Source organism: Zingiber officinale, chromosome 2A (assembly GCF_018446385.1).
Source record: "Zingiber officinale cultivar Zhangliang chromosome 2A, Zo_v1.1, whole genome shotgun sequence".
Taxonomy (NCBI): Eukaryota; Viridiplantae; Streptophyta; class Magnoliopsida; order Zingiberales; family Zingiberaceae; genus Zingiber; species Zingiber officinale.
In genome coordinates, this window is record NC_055988.1 from 131,278,510 (window position 1) to 131,300,132 (window position 21,623).

The 21,623-nt window shown below is 33.3% G+C and overlaps 1 protein-coding gene across 1 annotated transcript; it reads right to left on the reverse strand.

Annotated features, from left to right (window-relative positions):
• Positions 1-2,049: 2,049 nt before the first annotated feature.
• On the reverse strand, positions 2,050-19,652 carry LOC122042340 (T-complex protein 1 subunit epsilon). Its single transcript, XM_042602394.1, has 9 exons — positions 19,358-19,652; positions 15,972-16,290; positions 13,455-13,803; positions 13,034-13,166; positions 12,894-12,946; positions 8,232-8,334; positions 3,818-3,984; positions 3,623-3,736; positions 2,050-2,543 (listed from the first exon to the last, which is right to left on the reverse strand). The coding sequence occupies exons 1-9, from the start codon at positions 19,554-19,556 to the stop codon at positions 2,373-2,375; spliced, it is 1,608 nt and encodes a 535-aa protein (XP_042458328.1). The 5' UTR covers positions 19,557-19,652; the 3' UTR covers positions 2,050-2,372.
• Positions 19,653-21,623: the final 1,971 nt, after the last annotated feature.

Consider the following 21,623-nt stretch of genomic DNA (forward strand, 5'->3'; position numbering starts at 1 on the left):
ATCCTTTAGAATAGCTCATTAAGTTTATTATTAATTTCCTCCTTTTAAAATATTAGAATAGGTCATTATATTTTTTAGTAATTTTTATATTGATAATTTTTATTATTGAAGGACAATGAGATATATAACAAACTAGATAAGTTGATTTAGATATATAAATTTAGAAGATCATTTTCTTACTAGTGGGAAGATTTTCATCCTGAGTCCAGCAATTTTTTAGGGTTTCAAAAAAGTAGACATGAAATTGTAGCTCAGATTTTACCAGAGTCAAAATTTATAACATTCTCATTTACAAACAACGTTAAATTTTGCCTAATCCTATGCCTACAACATTTGTGATAGCCAGCCTATATTGGCTAAGGCGTGTACTAATATACTAAACTAAGGTACATACAATTGTGTGAGAAAATCTAATTAAAATGGGAAAAAAAATCTCGCTATTTTTATTAGATTAGTTCAAAACTTTGAGACTCGTAAAGAATGATGTTTAAAGAACTTACATGTGGGGATGGATTTGAAATCCACTGGTATAATTGGTCAACCAACGAAATTTTAACTCCATTCATAGTTTTGAGTTCAATGAATGATTTATATTTAATTAGTAAAAGAATATTTGAAATCGAATTATGTGCCAATAATTATGAATATAGTGTGGTCTTAGGGGTGAGGAATGAGTTAATAATCCGATTAAATCAAAATCAAACTTTTTTTTGGACAAATCAAATGGATGGTCACAAAAATCAACAAATTGAATTAATAAAAAAATTAATTAATTTAATTGATTATCAAATTAATTGATATTTTTTAACGGTTGCACATCAAAATCAAAATAGTTTAGTTAATCGATTTTTGAATTTTAAAATTGAGATCGATATTTTTTTATAAAATAAAAATAAATTTTCAAATAAAACGAATTGAAGTTTTGAATTGATTGATTAATTTGGTTTAATTAATTTTTGTTCAACCTCGTCACGCTGACTAGCAATTCAATTCTAAACATTTGTGGGAAAATAGACACATTATTGAACTAGGATTGGGTGCGTTTTGGATGTATCATTTTCTTAGTTTTTCTTAATCTTAAAGGGAGGAATAAAGCACATAGATCATAGTGGCAAGACTTTATACGAATAGTCTTAGGAAAAACATTCTTTCCTCTTTTAACTGTTAATTATAAATTAATCTCATAATTTATCTTTATAAGGAGGAATTGGGTAGGATGTTTGAAATGAGTAATTTAACTTTTACATAAAAAAAACTCAATATCAAACAAGCTCATCAAATGTTTAGAAATATATTTTTCAAAAGTATTTTTCTGTGGAACATTGTTGATTTTTTTTATTTTTAAAACGCCAAAAAAACAAAAGAAAGAAAGTAAGCATTGGGATTATCAACTTTAATTTCATATATAAAATTTACAGAAATTTAAATAAAAATCATTACCCCAAATAATTATTTAAATAAAAATCATCGCACACGGTTGGCTTGCGCATTAGGCACGATCCAGCCTATGGCAAGTAGAATTTATGTGACACAAACCTCATGATGAGTCTATTGGAACACATTGATTTTAGTAAATCAAATTAACAAGTATATTTCATTTTACTATATCTATAAAGCACTTAAAAATGGTCGAATCGATGACCAAATCACACCAAGTAATTTTACACCAAAACTCCCCTTCACAAACTAAATCCTTTTAAGCAATCTAATAATCTAAAAGAGCCCTAAATGTATATGACTCCATCAGAGGGCATCTAAAAAGCTTGAGTGAGTTATTCATTATCAACTATAATTTAAATGCAAATACACGACAAACAGGGAATTGGCGAGCAACAAAAAAGATTTGTCGGAGCAATAATCTTTTGCTGCAAACAAGCTTCTATCAATAAATTTACACATTTCGATGCATAAATTTCATCGGCTTTATCTTCAAGTGGCATGGGTTGTAACTTGTAAGTTCTAACTTTGGCAATATAAGTGGCATAAGCATATGGCCAATCTCATCATTTCTTATAAGAAATTCATCAAATTCCAACAGCACACTACTGATAGACAAAATTAAGCCTTAATAATAATAATAATAAAACACTACTAATCACGATCGTTAAATGTTCTAAGTCGACTGGCAACCAAATTTGTTCGACACAATTTAACTTGAAAGTGTTAGCAAGCCACATGACCTAAACGCTGACTCGGTCGAACATAAAATATAACATTACCTACGGAAACATAAACCACAAAACTGTTTCAGATTCAAACCCCTAAAGATATAACATTAGAGGTAAGCAATTGCATTTCTGGGTGCCACATCGCCCACCTAGCTATGTGAAATTCAACTAGAAACGCCTTCACGGACCACCTTAGCCGCAGAATTAATACTCAGATGGGGTGATCACATCATCAATCTTCAAAATCATTTTCACAACCTGAGTTGCAAGCAAAATTTGCTGCTGCTTCCCAATCAGCGTCTCGAATACGTTCTGCTCCTTCATGTCGTTTGTCCCAACATCATTGCAATCAACACCGAAATGTGGATTCGTCTCCTGCGTCAACCACAGGAATGTCAGAATATTAGTCTCAATTAAATTTTACACGCCCACAAGAAACAACTGAATTTGATATTCTTTGTTCCACGTGTATTTTATTATGATATCAAGCATAAGCCTTGCTACTAGAGGTGAATTTAAACATAAACAGGAAACCTACTTTGCACCAAAATAATCCCAAGGAAAATGAAAATAAAAAAATTTCCATTCCTCCTCGATATATTGCCAGGTCCTGAGAAATTGGAAGTCATCAGGCTATCACTGAATGCGGAGGCACCTAAACACCCATTTTCGGATTGGAAAACATAATTCCATATCAAAACAGTATAAAGCTTAAGCGTGTAGCATTAATTCTATCCGTGTAGGTATGAATCTAGTTTTGCAAAGTAGATCAAATTAAAGAAATTTTTTCACCATCTATATACGCACGAAAAAACCCTGATAAACTGCAAGCGTGTCACTCCTTGCAGTTTTAGTATGAAAGAAAAATAATAATAAAACAGCCAAAAAAACATAGTACGATTCCATAAAACCAATGAGGCAGTGTCGGCCTACCCAACCAAAATGGCTTAAATCTACAACAGCTGAGCTTTTCCCATGTGAAAAGTCTAGAAACCGATTTGTGATTGAGTGATCACTGTTGTGAACCCCAAAGATGATATATATAAAGGGAAAGACCAAAATGCACGGTTTCAAGTCACTGCATAACTGCCTTTTCTTAACCCAGAAATACTAATACTTATAAAAGGGAGACAGTAAAAAAACTGGCAGGAATATCACACTAGCTACGTATTTACTAGAATGAACTTTGTTGAGCGACAGGAAAACTATGAGCAGAGATCAAATTAGCCATTTTAATGGTTCCGGTGTTTTAACTAAAATGGGCCTTTGGTTATTACTTCATAGCTCAAAGTTAAATTCACAACTGAAGATACTTCATAGATGACCTATGAACATAAACAAGATAAATACAAGATTACTCTACTGCAAACATTTTACTTCAACAAGGAGTTAGAACAAGTATAACCTCCAATGAGCCAGCATTCAGTAGTATAGAACCAGTGGTGAAGATTTACCTTAACTTGCTGAGATTTAACTGCTGTAAGTGTGTCAATAGGTGGGAGACCACTATTCTCAGCAAGGGCCATTGGAATAGCATCTAAAGCTTCAGCAAAAGACCTGATAGCATACTGAAGAGAAACAAAAGGAATGATTTAAGAATCAGTGTTCAAATAACTAACATGGTATCTAAGAGATTCTGACTTTCACACCTGCTCAACCCCTGGAAATTTATCTGCAGCATTTTCCACTGCAATTGAACAAGATATTTCAGCAGAACCACCACCATAAACAATAGAATTGTTGCGTATCAGATTTCTTGCCACACACAGTGCATCATGAAGACTACGCTTTGTTTCCTCTATCATCATTTTGTTACCTGTAATATTGTGAATAAGGAATCATATTAAATAGACCCCATATCGCATATTGTCGACCGAATGGTATATAACCTATAACCTATAAAAGGTATCTCTTTCAAATCAGAAGCATAAATATACAGATTCGCATAAGAAACAGATTCAATCGAAGTTGTGAAAGTTGGAAGAAACACTAGTAGTCATAAAGAAGTGATGCTAAATGTAGGCTCAATCACAGTTCATAATTCAATTTAACTCTACTGACTAATTTTCACAAAGTTACCTGTTTTTTGTCTCTCCCGTCTTAATTTTTGCGAAGTTACAATATTTCTCTGCTCTCTCTCGCAGATTACAGTTGCTCATAGGCATGGTTTAAAATCAGAGTTTCGGTTTATGATCGGAATGCTACAATTTCAGTATCATATCGTGTCATGCCGTGCCTAGCCTATATAGTTTTTGTATTTTTTAAATATAAATTATATTAATTAAAAGTAAAATAAAATAAAATAAAACATTTTTTTTAAAAAAAGGAAAAGATATGGAATTAGAGTGCTTCTATATAGTAAATAAATAATTTCTTATATATTTTCGTAATTGCAGCACAAGGTGGGATGCATATCAAAGTCTTTTATATATATAAATATAAATATATATATATAAGATTGTTTAGATTATCCCTATTATAGCTAGGATTTGATTGAAATTATTAATATAAGTTTAATTAAGCCCTAAGTTTACCTAAGTTTAAGTTTAATCTAGCCGCGGGAAGTTATAGCGGAGGACTGCGGCGGCCTCCACAACCCCACAGGATTGCAGCAACCTCCCGCTGGGTCGGGGAGGCCACAACGGCCCACGGTGCCAATGTCAAGCGGAACGACAAATTTCGCCCGGCGCGATATGAAATTTTAAACCTTGCTCATAGATATTAACAGTATACTCGATCGTTTTTTGCTAGTGTGCTATGACGATAAATATTTAGGTATAAATCTCCACAACAATTACCATCCTAAGCTTGAAGACACCCACCCTAGTCATCCAATGCCAAGCATTTTAAACCTTTTATATCTTTCACCACTCTTCACATTTGGAGATTCTCATTCATCTGATAAGCATTGCTATAAGGGCTTGTTCAATTGGAAGGACAGATGAATTAGTGAATAAATGGCGATGGATGGATGTAGGGATGATTGAATGGGCAGATGAATATTGTGTAATTATCCTTTCATCTATTCATCTCCATTGATGGACGAGTAAATGATCCATCCATTTTCATGTCAAGTTGGAATGAAAAGTCAAAGGATGTATCACAAAATTTCAAAATAATAATAACAATATCCTCCTCTCGATAGCTCCTTTCCTCTCCCATCTTCAACTCCAACTAGCCAACCTTCAAACCTTCCCAAATTTGCTCCAACTTAAAATTTGAAATCTAAAATCAGACATGGAAGCAAACAATTCGAACAAGACAAGTCATTCCAATGAATTAGCAGAGCCATCTGAAACAAAAATAAATAAATAATGTTTTATACTATGCATGTCACAGACCTACAGAAATATTGCTCATTTCTGGCTGATGAGAGGGGGACCTAAAAGGAATATTATTACATTTGACTAGCCCACTTTCAGTTCACAAGTTTCAATTAGTCAACTACAGTTTAGAAATAACAAGAGGAAGGGAGGGAAGGGCTACATTTCCTGTATTTTGATCCCTAGAAAGGAAACAGAAGGTGGCTCACTCAATCTTCTATGCACCCATGGTATCAAAGCAACTGGGCTCATTAGGTTGAAGGAAAAAATGAATAATGTCTTTAATAGAGACATCGCTTTATGTTGTTAGCAAGGTTTAAAATTTCGACCCGTGCCGAGGTTTCAATCCTGGACCGGAACGATACGAAAATATAAAATATATTAATTAAAAATTAAAATATTTAACATAAATATTTAAAAAATAAACAAGATAAAAAATAATCTTTTAAAAAAGGAAAAGATATGAAAATAGATAAATAAATAAATAAAATTTTTATTATAATTTTTAAATTAAAATAAATGAAATATAAAATTAATTAGATAATTTTATTAGGATTTAATAAAGTCTCTTAAGATTATCTCCACTATAATTAGGAGTTGATTAAAAAAATTAACCTAAGTTTAATTAAAAAAAAATTGAAATCCGACACCACCCGCGAGCCCGCATGAAGACGTTTCGTCCATTTCGACCGTTTCGGCACGACACTTTAAACCATGGTTGTTAGTGGAGATGTACATTTTGTTGACCGCATGCATTTTTATGAGAAGCTCTAAGCATTTAGTTTAACTTCGATTGTATTTGTACAACATAATAGTATTCTTTGCTCGACAAACTAGTAATGACTATACTAGGAATTTGCCTATAGTGGCATAATGTATCCTTGAAGTCCTAACCATAGGAAATGGGAAATGGGAAATGGGAAATGGGAAATAGGGAAGGTTCAGCAGAGGTATATCTTTCTATGGTGAGCAGTTTCTCTATATGTTTGGAAGCATCTGTCACAGCAAGTGTTTGAGCAGCTGTCTATGCTTCGACCAAATTTTCATCTACCTGATACTGGATGTGAATGAAAGAGCCGGCCTAAGGAAAAAAAAAATTTACATTCTTTTGGGAAGGCTTAGCATAGTGGTATACCTTTCAGAGCTGAGCAATCATTCTATATGTTTGGAAGCATCTGTCACAGCAAGTGATTGAGCATCTATGCCCATACTTGAACCCAAATTTGCATCTACCTGATGCTGGAAGTGGATGAGAGAGCGAACGGAAGAACAAAAAAACTACATTCTCTTGGGAAGGCTTAGCACAGAAGTATACCTTTCTGAGCTGAGCAGTCACTCTAAATGTTTGAAAGCTCTGTCACAACAACTGACTGAGCGCCTATGCCTATCCTTGAACCCAAATTTGCATCTACCTGATGCTGGACGTTAATGAGAGAACTGGCGGAAGAAAAAAATCTACATTCTTTTGGACAAGTGTCGTTCTAAGATGAAAGGTTATTTAGAGATCACTATTATTTCATGAGTTGGGAGAGGGCATTCTAGGATATAAAATGGTAGAGAAAAAATAGGGCAGACAAAAAAAGATATAAATTGGAATTTTTTCCCTTCTAATCGTCCTTTATGCTTAATCCATTATTCCAACCAAATAGTAGAAAGAATGGATAAATGGATTCAACTGCCCAATCAGTCATCCACCTTTCAATTTATCATCCCCAGGGCAACATAGCTAAAGAAAAGCAATCAATGTACTTGGTCACATATTTATAAAATCCACCCTGACACAGATTAATACCAAATTAATCAAAATTTATTTTATACAATAATAAACACCAGGCAAGATCAACAAAAAGGTCCACATAACCAAGATTCATGATGCTGTTAGCAGACTGGACTAATGCACGTAAGAATGGCATATTTCGATTCTGCTGAAGCACCATGAAGTTAAGCTAAGACTAAAGGCAATGAGAAATGTTATGCTGCTCACCTCCCGTGCGCAACACCATCCGCAACTGAGTGCACTTCCGGACACCCAGACCACTTCCGGGCGCCCCGCGCACTCAGGTCGCGCACAGCATATCAATCTCGCTACAGGCACTTATCTAAAATGAACAAATTATCCAATAGGCAACAACTAAAAAAAGAATCGTACAAGCTCAACAAATGAACTTCCATGTCATGTATATTAATAGGTGAAGTGTTGCTGGATGGTAAAAAACCTACTAAAGGTTGTCATGTCCTCTCTGGAGAATGGACAATGTGAGATCTTTTATCAATTATCATTAAAATATTTGTAACAACTTATTAGCAGTTGCATCAAGATAAGGATTCACACCTATCTATCAAAATTTATTCCCAGAGAAGCAATTGCCAATCAGATAAGCCAAGCCCCCGATTCAAGATACTTTATCATGACCAGAATCAAATAATGGGCAAAAGAGGAACAAACTCAAGGTGACAAAGAAGCAATTTTCTTCTTAATGAGAGGAACTTCAGTAATATCAGATCTTGGAGTAAATAACAATACTATAAAGAACAATGTTCTTGATAACTATCCATCTGAAAAAGAATGCAAACTAAGAAATTTCAAAGGCCATTTTTCAGAACCAAGCCACTATATAAATTTAGTCATCATAGAAATTCAGTTATTAATTATCAGATTCTCACAAAACTAACAATTATGTGAACTGAAAACAAATTAGTATTTACATTTAAAGAGCTAAACTATAAAGGATCAATATACCTCCACGAATGAAAATGGTTACAGCTCTGGAGTTAGCACAATGCTCAATATATAACATCCGATCTTTGGTAGTTCCAAATGATTTCTCTCTAACTAATCCAGCCTAACCAAGTAAAGGATTGGATTAATCACCTTCAGCAAAATTGATGCATGGAAAAAAGGATAGCAATATCAAAATATCACATTTAATTTAAGAAAAAATTTACAACAAGAATCCAAAAAACAACTAAACTTTGTTTGGTTGTGAAAATTTTCTCTTTTCTAAAAATAAATTGAAGTCATTAAAAGACAAAAAAATTTGGATATTTATCACATCATTCACCTTTAATAAATTCAAATGTCAAAAAATTCACCCAGTTTTCACTTTTCCATTCTAAAATTTTATCTAATCCTAAAACTCTCTTCCTCTTCTGCAACAACCATTTTCCAAACTTTTCTCTAAGAATTTTCTTCCCAATTTGAGAAATATAAGGTTGAAAATAAAATGATTCAATTGATCTTTCTACTTTCACTTTCCAATAAAACAGCATTTAGTGGATTGTATCCCACCTCTCTAAAGGAAGCATCATGAGAACTTACTTGGCATGAAACTCAATAATTGCTAAAATTGTTGATACAGTACTGAGATAATCAAACAAAGTTACAATTATTGCAACAAATTTATGAGAACCCAAATTTTATTAACTAAAATATATATAATGTTTAAATAAGTTGGCAAGTCAAATAAGATTAGAATCAATCTTTCTAATGTAAATGTTGTTGAAAGAGTCATTATGAGATTTCTTAGGCTAAGGCATAGATACACCCTCTATAGTTTTAGAGTATACAGGTGCATCAATATATTTTTATAATAATCATTACTTACCTCAATCTTTCTCCTAGTAACAATATATATCTTTCACATACCCACAATAGAGGTCCCAATTTAGTTGATATAACAGAACCAAGTCAATATATCTTTAGACTAAAAATGACAATACACGAATGCCAACTCATATATGCCTTAATAAAATAGTTATAAGCAATTTTATCAAGCAGTAAAAGTGAAACTTACAGTCGTAATATGTTCTTTTGTACATTCAATTTAGTTCATTTTTTTAGGACCTTAGGGTGACACGATAATTTTAGATCTAGATCATGATTAATCATATATGGAATATTCCTTATAGGTGATAAGTTGTTCGGGAATTATTAATGAGATTCGATTAAAGGATCACCAGATGATTCTTTAAGAGGCTCAATGAAAGGATCATCTATCTTAGGAGATGGAATCAAGATATTCTTTTAAGATTAAGTACTAAGGCTTGCTTTAAGGTTCTTGGGCCTTAAGGAAAGCATCCTCAACCAAGAGAGGCATCAATTTTTATAGAATTCATTGTACATGAATATTTCTGATGACAGCAAGTCATAAACAAGCTCTTCTCCAATTATATATTGAGGCTCAATTAAGGGTACTTTAATTTCATGAGATGAATCGCCAAGATAGGAACTAACTCTTGCTATGCTAATATTGGATTCTCCAAGTCTCCAAGGTTTTTGCAAAGCTAAGGATGAGGTGGCTTGCCAAGTAATATTTCTAGGATTATACTCTTGGAATAGTTCTGAAAGGATGGTTGACTCTGGGAAAGTGGAGTTTCTAACCTTGTTACTTGGAAATCTAGTACTGGCACTTCTCGTAAACTTTTCCTTTCATTTAAATGAGGGTTTGAGGATTCTCCTTTGTAATATTTAGCTTAAGTTTAGCTTTGTGATTATAAAGTATGATTCTTTTCCCTTATATCTTCAAGTATATTGTTTCTCTTCCATCGCGTATGATAGGGAGATCATACGAGCGTGGTCTATTAAGGATGACATGGTTGATCTTCATGAGAACATTACACTATATCTCATCAGTACAGAAGCCCATCAAGCAAGGAATTAGTAATCATACTAAGAATCTAAGATGGAAAGGAACTGTTTAGTCTCATTATACAACAATTAAGATTTAGATGAGCTTCTAGTGTGAGTTAAACTACCACTGTCTATAATGATTTTGCATATTGAGTTTGCATAATGCTTAAGTATACAAGATGCTAGTGCACTTCTGTGTGTCATCTAATGTGGTTGAAGTTGAATATCTTACTAAATTAAGTCTTATAACCACCTTTTCGTCTTTATTTTTCTTTAATGGTTCAGCTAAATAATGAACATCTTGATATTCATCCCTTTTTTTAATTAGATTTTATAGATTGTCCAAGTTGGTTCGGCTAAATTTAGACTAGTATTTTGATTTTAGAACCTTTACAAGCAACAGTTAAATCTCATAAATCTCATAATAGTCGTAGTGCTTTTTCTCATTGTGTAGATTTAATAAAAAGAAGATAAGCTAGGGTTTACCACAAAAAATATGCTGATTTTTTATTTCAACTGCTGGATGGTGGCTAAACCATAAATGATTCATGATGATCAAACCAAGAAAAACATAAAAAATATCTTACAATCTATTTGATGATATTTTTTATTGAGAATGTATGTTGATATGAATGGATTTTGTAAGAAAAACAAATTAAATACAAAAAAATGAAAACAAAAGCTGCAATTTTATTGAAGTGACAAGAATCTATCTTCTATTGAAATTGTCACTAGGTTTAAGTCTTGATGGGAGAAGGAATTGGTTGCTTTTGGATTATTTTTTTTCTCTCTTGCAATTGTAAAACTGTCATTGTAACAAATCAAACCTCTCTCTTAATCCCAAAGCTTGCATTGAACTCCAATACTAGTGGGCCCTTTGATGCTTTTATTTCTTTGAGAGAGCCTTCTTTTCATGTTTTTGCCCAATTTTTTATTAAATTATTACTGCTGTTTTTTAAAATTAAACAGCCTAGTAGTGTAGATCTACATGACCAAACCTGGTCTTGCAAACAAAGAGAAGACTCAGGAGATGAAAACGTCATGGATCGTGATTGTCTCGAGCATGTAGATATTGTGGGAGGCACAAACTGCATCTTGATTCAAGTTTGATGGGAAAGGTGAAGACACTTAGGAAGAAGGAAGTCCAGAGTTAGATTGAAGCACTGGGAAAGGAGGTAGAGTTTATGAGGTGAATCAGGCATGAGTGTCATGCTTAGGCATTAGCCAAGGAAAGTGCCACATGAAAGAGTGTGGATGTATGTAAGCAGAAATTGTAGAGGAGGCTTCGTATAGTAGATCTAGTGACAATGTCAATAGACTTAGTCCCCGGCCGATGAGTTGTATTCTAAATGTTAGAAGACAAGGGAGAAGAAGTCTCATGGCTCAACCGCTGCGACAAGGTTCTTCTGCTGAGGAAATCAGAGGAAATGACATCCTTAAGGTATCATAACGAGCAGAAAAATTGTGCACAAATAGGGTTGGTGGATGATCAATTGCAATAAGTTGCTTCCAACACTAGTGGAGCAGAGAAGGTGCCCCTGTGTGAGACAGAAAGTGGTTAGTCTTCCTCTTCTATGCAGGTGGTAATGGCAGAGGCGACCAAAACTAATAGCTTGAAGTGAATTGGAGGAACTAGCTTCCGTACGGTGTGTGCCCAAAGGTGATGATGGGTAGCGTCAGTTGGGTTGTGCATAGGTGGAAGTTGTCGGACAATGGCAAGTGGGTGAAGCATGGCGTAGAATATAGTCATGTAGGAGAAGGGTTTATAGCACATGGGAGAATTGTTTACTTAAAGGGGCAGCGAAGCAAGTGATACATTGGATAGGCTCATGAATGGAGAACCACTACACATTGACCAAATACTGAATCTGAAATTGACTCTGGTACCAAATTGAGACGGTGCAAAAAAACTACCTAAAGAACAATCAAGAAGAATTTTATTAAAATAAAAAAAAACTTATTATTCTAAAAATAACCTATCCTAATTATTTGGTAATTAACTTATCTTAATAAACAAAAATTCTTGACTTTTATTTTGATTACTTCAGAATAAAAATCATAGAACTTATAAAATTTAAACTTCCTAATTTAAAACTCCAACTTTTTGTTTTTAAGTCCATCTTAACCACAATTCTAGACCACAGCAATTTCGTATGAATGTCAGATAGATATACCGTTGAAACACCAACAAAAACACAATGGGAAAATTAATTTAAAATAAATCATATGTATAAAATAAATAATCACCATTGTAAAAATAAAAATATTTATTAAAAACAAATAAATGATTTATGAAAGCTAGGGCAGCTTATTAACTGCTATAGGTTTCACTGCTGATTTCAATTTCAGTCACATCCAGTAGAAAAACACTTTCCAAGAGTGGTTTGATAAACTTTAATAAAAATAAATTTCTGCAGTGAAAAAACACAAACTCTAAAATGAAAGTCTAAACTCCATAGTGTTGAAGGCAAGACCCACTCTAGTATTATCTCTTGCGCTAATATCATATTAGAACTTATTGGCAAACTGCTTATTATAGATTGAACTATCAGTTATAAACTAGTTATAAACTGCTTAATTTATATATTTCTATTCATAAAATAGTTATACTAACAATGAATGTGCAGCCAATAAATTGTTCAACGCATAGAAATCAATGCAACAAGGGGACATGGAACTTCAGTTGGAAATTTATTTTTAAGATTGAAGAAAAAGAATTATAGAACTTTGAGAATATAAATCTTAAGTTAGAATTGTTTAGTTGATTTTTACCTTTCCTAGTTTTTCAGGTGTCAACTCCTGGAACCTTGGAACTATTCTCCCACCTGTTTGAATAGCAGCATCACAATCAACATAGGTTTTCATTTTTTTTCCTTGATATGTTACAAGAGGAAAATATAACAAATGCAAACCTGTAGCTATTGCAATCAACTCCAATTCAACACCACCAACCCATCTAACAGCAGGTAAATTCCGATGCATTAATAGATGGTTTGCTTCATCATCAAAACCCCATTGACAGATTACTAAAGTGGCACCGACATCCTATATAAGTCAAAAACATCATTTTGGAGCAACTGATTCAAAATCCAAATACATTGATTTGAGATGTAGTTAAAACATGATTAATTTTAATCGGTCATATTAAATGACTGCAGAGGGATTACAAAACTCAAAGGCAATGAAAATGAAATAGTCACAAGCAAAAAATAAATAAAAATTCTTGACAAGTCAGCATTAGCAACAATCCAATTAACTATCAACAATCAGAGTGCAAAAGCTTAGAGAAGTTCTTTGATGAGACGGAAACTAATTAACATGAAGCATATCTACCTTGCATTTTTGAACCATATCATCAAAGTATTTCTGCTCCTGCTGGCGTAACGTCTGGAATTTTTCCACAGAATCAATGTCAATCTTATGCTTTGTCTTTGGCTTAGGCGGCTCAAATGGACATGTCAGAATAGCAATTTTTGCATCCTCAATTCTTTTTGGCATTTGAGGATGGCTCATATCTTTATCAACCACAATACCATAAATAAGTTCTGTGTCTTCCAATTTTCCACCAACTTTCCCTTCAACCTTGATTAATTCCAAATTAACATCTTTCCTCTCTAGATCGGCAACAGCAATAACAGCCTTTACAGCAATCTCAGCTAATTCACGCTTGCAGCGGTTGACACTGAATCATGAACATGTTAGGTTAGGTATTAGACATGCAGATGACAGAACAATAAAGTAACTTAAAAAAAGACAGCAACACATGGATGATAATTAGTGTTCAATGCTTAGAAACCTAAGAATTGCAGCAGGTAGGTCATCAGTACTATATTCAAAATCCATCAATATGAGAGCTGATTTGAGATAGGATATCAGTGAATTCATAATTGAATCAACAGAGCAAAATAAGATATTCAATAGAAGAGGTAATTCAGTGTCGATCATTTAGGATCCTATGCATCCTATAGAAAATAAAAATATATTTATTTTGAACATCATGTTATATTCCATGTAGGAAATTCGTTTCATGTTTACATAACCTTGTCTTTTTTTTTCTGCTCAAATATTTTAAAACCATCTCTGATTTCAAACAACATTGGCTCTCTTTGATAAGCCTACTATCAGTGAGATCCCATAGATCATCATGTACATATCTCATCCTCTCTATCAATGATATTTTTTCTTGCAACTTCGTAATAATTATTAGCATTAACATAAAACATGTCAGGCCTTTGGTCACCATACTCAAACTTCAACCGACAACGGAGTGACTTATGTGGAATGGGTTTAAGCACATAACAAGCTAGTAATGAGTTTAAGCACATAACTAGCATGATCTTGCATAGACATCGCATGGTAATAGTTATGATTGAAGGTATTGGTATCCAAAATTCTAAAAAACTAGGTATCAACTGTATCAGATCAATGAGATCAGTACACTCAGAATTGGTAAAAAAATTAATAAAAGAAAAATAACAATTTTGATCAATTTTCCTTCTTATTAACTCATTTTTAATTAATATAATTAATTTTAGTTAAAAATATTGGACTTAAAATTGGATTTATATTAATCTATTGTAGTTAGATTAATTAAATTAAAATTTGACTTAATTTAATCAAACAAATCTATGATTTAAAATCTAATTAATTATACTAACGTAATCAATTTAAAATCTGATTTAATCTATAGTTTAATAAATTTAAATTAAAATCGGTTTTATTGAATAAATTTTAAATATGATAAAAATCAATTTAAACTAATATAATTTTGATTAAATCAATTTTAAGTTTGAATTAACACTATTTTACTTATTTTTATTATTTTTTGTTAGTTATAGGAGATTGAAAATCCAATTTAGATATCTTTAATTTTAATTAGATTTTTAAAGTTAAAATCTGAATAATTACATTGATTAAATTAATTTAAAGTCTGATTTAATTTAATTTTAAATCTGATTTAATCAATTTAAATTAAATTGCATTACTTTATTTAGTTTCAACCACTTCTTCTCAGTCATGGTCGCGCACCTTCCCCCTCCATGCCAATCCTTCTTATAGACATCAAACTCTTTAAGTTTCTTCCTCTAAAAATTAAGTTTTATTTAATCTAGATCTATTTCTTCATTTTCTACCACCAACAAGCCTATTTGAACACGTATCCCCAACTATTAATATGCAAGATTAACTAAATCAAGCAATTTCACTGAATTAGACCCATATCTTCTAACTTTAGAATTCTAACTTTCAATGATTTCAACCAATTTAACAAGAAATTTTAGCAATTTACAAGTTGATTACTCAACATTTCAACATTTGGTATGGTGTCTCTAAGAAATCCCTCAGAATTAACAACAATCCCAATCCAAGGCAGTCAATCAGTATTGGAATCAGCCGAGTTGGCCAACCATGGTAATAACCTACACCAATACTTATGCATGCAATGACCATAGGGCCCACTAGTTAACTGGAAATTGCAAAGTTGAGACTCAAAAATAAAAGGTTAGATTGCTGGGACTTGGATAAAAAAAACTTGACCACATAATTTTGATGCACTAAGATAAAGAGCATCAAAAAGCAAAATGATAAAAGATCAACTAGGTTTCTCTGTGAGCATAAAAGTGCAAGATAATAGCAAGATTCATTAAAGTAATTCCACCATGCTCTGACATCACTAAATTAAATACTTGATCAGAATATTTTGATTCTTTACAAGTCAAAGATTAAAAAAAATTAAAGTAATAAAAAGAGTGGCACAGTCAAAAAAGGGGGAAAAAAAAGAGTAGCATATAAACAGAATGTAGCTGAACAAGAGCGCCTAATGTAGTGAGTAGAAAAGATAAATAAACCTACATTTTTGAAGACAATGTTGTCATGCAAGTCTGCACCAATGGCTCAATATCAGTGGCACTAAATTCAAATTTATGTGAGATGCGCTCGAGATGCTCCACAGCAAGCCTAGAGGCCATTTCATAACCCTCGGCAACTCTAATAGGGTGAATACCACGTTCCAGTAGTTTCTCTGCCTGCTCAAGTAGTGAACCTGCCAAAACAACAACTCCAGTGGTACCATCACCAATTTCATAGTCTTGACTACGGGACAATTCAACCATCAGCTTTGCAATCTGATTATCCACATCCATCTGCTCCAAGATTGTTGCTCCATCGTTTGCTGCAATAATCAGAATACACCAATCAAGAGGCACAAAGTTTAAAAAGTGAGAGAGGAAACCAATGACTTATTATCTGATCTCTGCTTGATAATGTGTATCCAAATAAATGGAAGAACAAATCAAACAAATGTAACTGCTTCTTATCCTAAAATAGCTAATATTCAAACTTATTTTTTATCAATAAAAGTCATTTGATATATTTTCATAAATATTGAATTTTTCTCAAGTTATTCATCTATGCTTACTATCTAGATAATTAGTCCACAAGGTGTCTTAGATATACATGAAGACTGTATGAATGACAATATTGTCAAAAGTCATGTAATCATGTAATGACCTGCCAACCAGCATGGACAGACCACAAGTCATGTATCCCAGCCACTTAAGGTTGGCTCCATGGATCTTATCACAGAATAGAGTTAAATGTAAGCTATCTTGCAATACTACTGAAGACATTATCATTTCTAATTATAATAAGTAGAGTTTTCCTTCAACTCCAATCCCTCATCCCTTTAATGATAATCAATTCAACTTTTCTATTTTATCATGGAATTATATTAGTCATCTTTTTAGCTGCTCTTAACATTTTAAGCTACCAATAGGGAATATCAAATATAATTCAAGGGATCTGTATCGGGGTAACAAGATATGCTCTACAATATAATTGACATGGTGACCAGTAAAGACAAAAGAAAATGCACTTCCTGTACAGTAACTGGCCAAGCGAACATAGTGATTTTGTTTTTTCCACATAATGAGATAAATTCTTAGGAAAGACAAAAGAAAATTCACTTCCTGTAAGGTGACAATGCCAAGAGAACATAGTGATTTTGTTTTTCCCACATAATATGAGACAAGTTCTTAAGATTTTTTACTATCTCTTACTAAGGGCTACTGAACAAGTAAGCTAAAGCAATGAACCAAGACTTGGAAAGGATAGATTTAGTAAAAGAGATACACAGAAAAACACAAATATAAAAACATTTTGTATCAAGCACCATGCTAGATCTATAGTTCATAACAAAAAACAAGACATGCTTCAACAGCCTTCCCTATAGATCATAACTATCATAAAATTCTTAACTAAATAAAGATGAATGCAGAAGCTATTTCTAAATAGGCCAGACAATATCAATACCAACTCAAGTAACACATACCAAAGGTTCACACTTGAGGAGTCAGATTGTCATCTAACTCTTTCGTAATTATAATTTCATGGCCAAATAAAAATCAGATCTGCCTACATTTCCTCAAAGATAGTAATCAAGATTATAGATCTACCAGACCTAATAAAAAAATATTATATTCCTCAACTTGGCATTATGCCATTCCACATCCAGATTTTAAAAACCTTAATTTGACACATAAACCCAAAAGCCTGAAGCTCCATGTAACCAGAACAACCATGAAAATAATATAAAGTAGAGTTTTTCTTGGTCTCCCTTTCCCAACTATGTCACGTGGATGATTTTACATCCGAAGAAGAAGATGAGGATCACAATAATGATATTGAATTTGTATCCGATGAAGAATAAGTTGTTAAAAATTATAGAGAAGTAGAATAAATTTGTGATATTTTATTAGTTGTGTAATTTTAAGCTCATTTTAAATTTGATGTCATTGTGTTGGAGTTATAGAATGTGATTTATTATGTAATTTATGTTGATACCGTGGAATCCGCCTAGCAACGCTTAATCCCCACCTAAGCGGCCTAGGCACTAGGCGCTGGTCTGACTAGACCCTAGTGAATTTTAGAACCTTGATACCAAGTAACGCATACCAAAGGTTCACACTTCAGGAGTCAGATTGTCATCTAACTCTTTTGTAATTCTAATTTCATGGCCAAATAAAAATCAGATCTGCCCACATTTCCTCAAATATAGTAATCAAGATTATAGATCTACCAGACCTAATAAAAAAATATTATATTCCTCAACTTGGCATTATGCCATTCCACATCCAGATTTTAAAAACCTTAATTTGATAAATAAACCCAAAAGCCTGAAGCTCCATGTCCACATCTGGAAACCCAGAACAACTATGAAAATAATATAAAGTAGAGTTTTTCTTGGTATCCCTTTCCCAACTACTTGAGGTTGACTATACGGATCTTATTGCAACATTGATTTAATATAGACTATATTACAGTTATTACCCAAGAAGTCTAAATCACTTCTAACGATAAAAGTTTTTCTTGTTCTCCTGTTCCTTCAGCCTTCAATATTAATCGACTAACCTTATCTATCTTTGGTCATCTTGAAGAACCATGACATCTTAACCTACTGGTATGGAAATATCAAACATAATTCAGGGGTTCTACATTAGTGTAAAAATGTGTTTTCTACAATATGGTAGTCATGGTGATCAGTAAAGACAAAAGAAACTGCATTTTTTCTGTCAGGTAACTTGCTAATGCTGTTTCATGGATATGTAGATTTTCAACAAGCATAATTATTTTTATTCCCATATAACATGAGATGGACGCTTAGGACTTTTTGCTATCTCCTTAAGGGTTATTGGGCAAACATATTAAAGTGCAATGCGACAATACTTAGTAAGGATAGTATCATGGTAAAAGGGTCATACTGAAAGATACAAATATAACAATATTGTGTATCGAACATCATGTGCCCCTAGAGGTTATAATACCAATGGCATTTGGCCTATGGCCTGCCCTACATGTTACAACTTTCAATAATAAAATTCTTAACTAAACCAATATGGTTACAGAAGGCATTTACAATCTGTCAAAACAAGGCAAATGTCAATACCGATTCAACCTCAGAAGCTACTTGATATACAGAAGTGCACATCAAAGGCTCACACTTAAAGAGAGAACGCAACGGCACTTTTACATTTACAATTTCACGCCCTCATTAAAACCGAATCTACCTATACTTCCTTGAACATGACAATCAAAATCACATCTCTCGGGCCCAAGCAAAAGAAGAAAAAAACGGTCTTCCTTGGTCTGCCATTATACTATTCCCACATGTAAAAAGCAATAAAAGAAGAAGATCTGAGCAGAGCGAAAAGGAATCCAAAGAGAGGGAACAGCATACTGACTTATGATGACGTCGCCATCGGGGCTCTGGAGCATCTTGTCCATACCCTTGGGGCCGAGCGAGGTGCGGAGGATCCGCGCGACGGCCTGCCCGGCGGAGATGTTTGCCTTCTGCGCATCGAGACCCCGCAGGCGCGACTTCTGCTCCTGCTCCTTGATTATAATGAAGGGACGACCGTACTCGTCGAACGCCAACGCCATGCTCCCTTCGCCTCCCTTGTGCTTCTTCTGTCCGCCTAGAAACGGTGGCGGAAGTGGAAGAAAAACCTAGAAGCTGCACTGCTGCTCCTTGTGTGACTTTTTTATACACGTCCGCGGGGAAGAGCCATTAGTGTGTTAGGGCAAGTAAAGTTGGGTCGGGCTGACCCAGACCAACAGGATCCGGATCCGGATCCGGATCCGTTAGAATTTAGTTTATACAACAAATTTAGAATATAACTAATAGAGTTTGAACTTTGAACCACGTAAAGAGACTTGTTAGCAGTGTTTATTCTTCTTATTTTATAGTATTTTATTTCCATCGTGCTTTCACTCTAAAACACGTAACACATTGTTGGTGCAATCAAGTGAGCGTGGTGTTTTGATATTTAACATTTATACAAATATGTTGTGTGCAAATATATTTGTATAATATGATAATGAGTTTAAGTAACATAAAAAAGGTGGAACCATCAATGGACTCTCACTTGGCAGTCCACGTCAATAGAAGGAGATTCATCAGTAGTACATATGTTAAATGTACAATGAAATAAAGAGGGACAATTTATTTTTAAGATTCGAACCTTACCCACTATAGATAAATTATCATGCATTTCACCATATGTGTCAAGCCTTAGGGGTCATGTTAAGTAAATCAAAACTAATTAAATATTTGAAATTGGATGAAATCTTAATTCACAAAATATTTGGAAAGATTAGAAATGCCAACGAGAGTTGGCAAAGAATAAATTCAACAAGTATTGACAAATGAAAAGTTTAATAAAGAATTGACAATGAAGAAGTTTAAACAAATGTTGGTAAGTGGCAAGACCAAGGAGGAGTTGGTGGTGAAAGATCAAGCATTAAGATTGAATGTTTGGTAAGTAATAGAAGTGTAAGTAGATCATCGAGTATTTGATGCTTAGCAAGTTATAAAAATTTAAATAGGTCAACAATGACGGAATGCTTGACAAATGATGGAAATCTAAATAGATCAAGAAAAACTAAATGCTCAAAAATGTACAAGCCCAAGGTTGACCTAAATCTAGAAAAGTGAAAATCCTAGTAAGTTAGGATTGAATAGCTAAGCAAGTAGAAGCTTTAGTGGATCAAGGGTTACTAACACTAAGCAATGGATGAAGTCTCAGAAATTCGGTCTGTATGTAGAAGATGTAATAGTAATCAACACCAATTTATACTAAATAAAAGAGGAAGTTCCAAAGAGATCTTTAGGAAGATGAGACTCAACTGAACAATTGACTCAACTGAAATGTCAACTAATAGAATGCTTTGTTTAGAAGTCAATCGACTAGACAATCGATTGAGGTATGCTAATATTTTTTAAAATTTAAATGCTTATAATTGTTAAATATAATATTGTTTGAAGAAGTTGACAATTATCATCTAGAGTCGAGTGATAATGACAAAATAATCAATCGATGGCATAATGAATAGAAGAAACGATTGAGATCCCAGTGAAATGGTCATAAACTTATGACCTGTGTCAAAGTTTAATCTAGGACAGCCAACTAAGATTGAAGTGAGTCACATGATGCTATTCACTCGCTTTTAGTATCAAAACTTTGATTTGAGTTTCCCCAAAGAAGAGACCACCATTTATTTACACTTCCTAGCTAACACCAAGGACATTGTCGAGGATAACCTTTACACCTTTGTCAACTTTAACATCAACAACAATCTCTTCGTGTTGCCTTAAGAATAGGGCGGTCCAAATATATCAATTGATGCTTGGCAATGAGACAAGGAACTACCAAGCAATAATTCATCAATGCTTCTCTTGCTCATGTTAATGCCGACTGTTAGAAATTTGAATGAAAACAATAGATGTGGAAAGGAAGGAGATTCCATTATAAATGAGATTTTAATTTTACATTAGAAGTTTCATGATATTACGATTAGTTTATAATGTACTAGAAGTATTGAAGTTGTGAATATATATATGGAAAGATGCTCTTTTTCCTGTGAAGACAATAGATGCGGAGAGGAAGGAGACTCCATTATAAATGAGATTTTAGTCTCACATTAGAAATTGCATTCATAATGTATCAC

Bases quoted from the DNA above. Each gene is read 5' to 3' on its own strand.
- LOC122042340 (XM_042602394.1), bottom strand. From the start codon at position 19,556: ATGGCGTTGGCGTTCGACGAGTACGGTCGTCCCTTCATTATAATCAAG. The intron at 12,947-13,033 runs GTTTGCATTTGT...CTATTCAAACAG, and splicing joins GTTGATTGCAATAGCTACAG to GTGGGAGAATAGTTCCAAGG. The intron at 8,335-12,893 runs GTAAAAATCAAC...TTACTTGGTTAG, and splicing joins CACCTGAAAAACTAGGAAAG to GCTGGATTAGTTAGAGAGAA.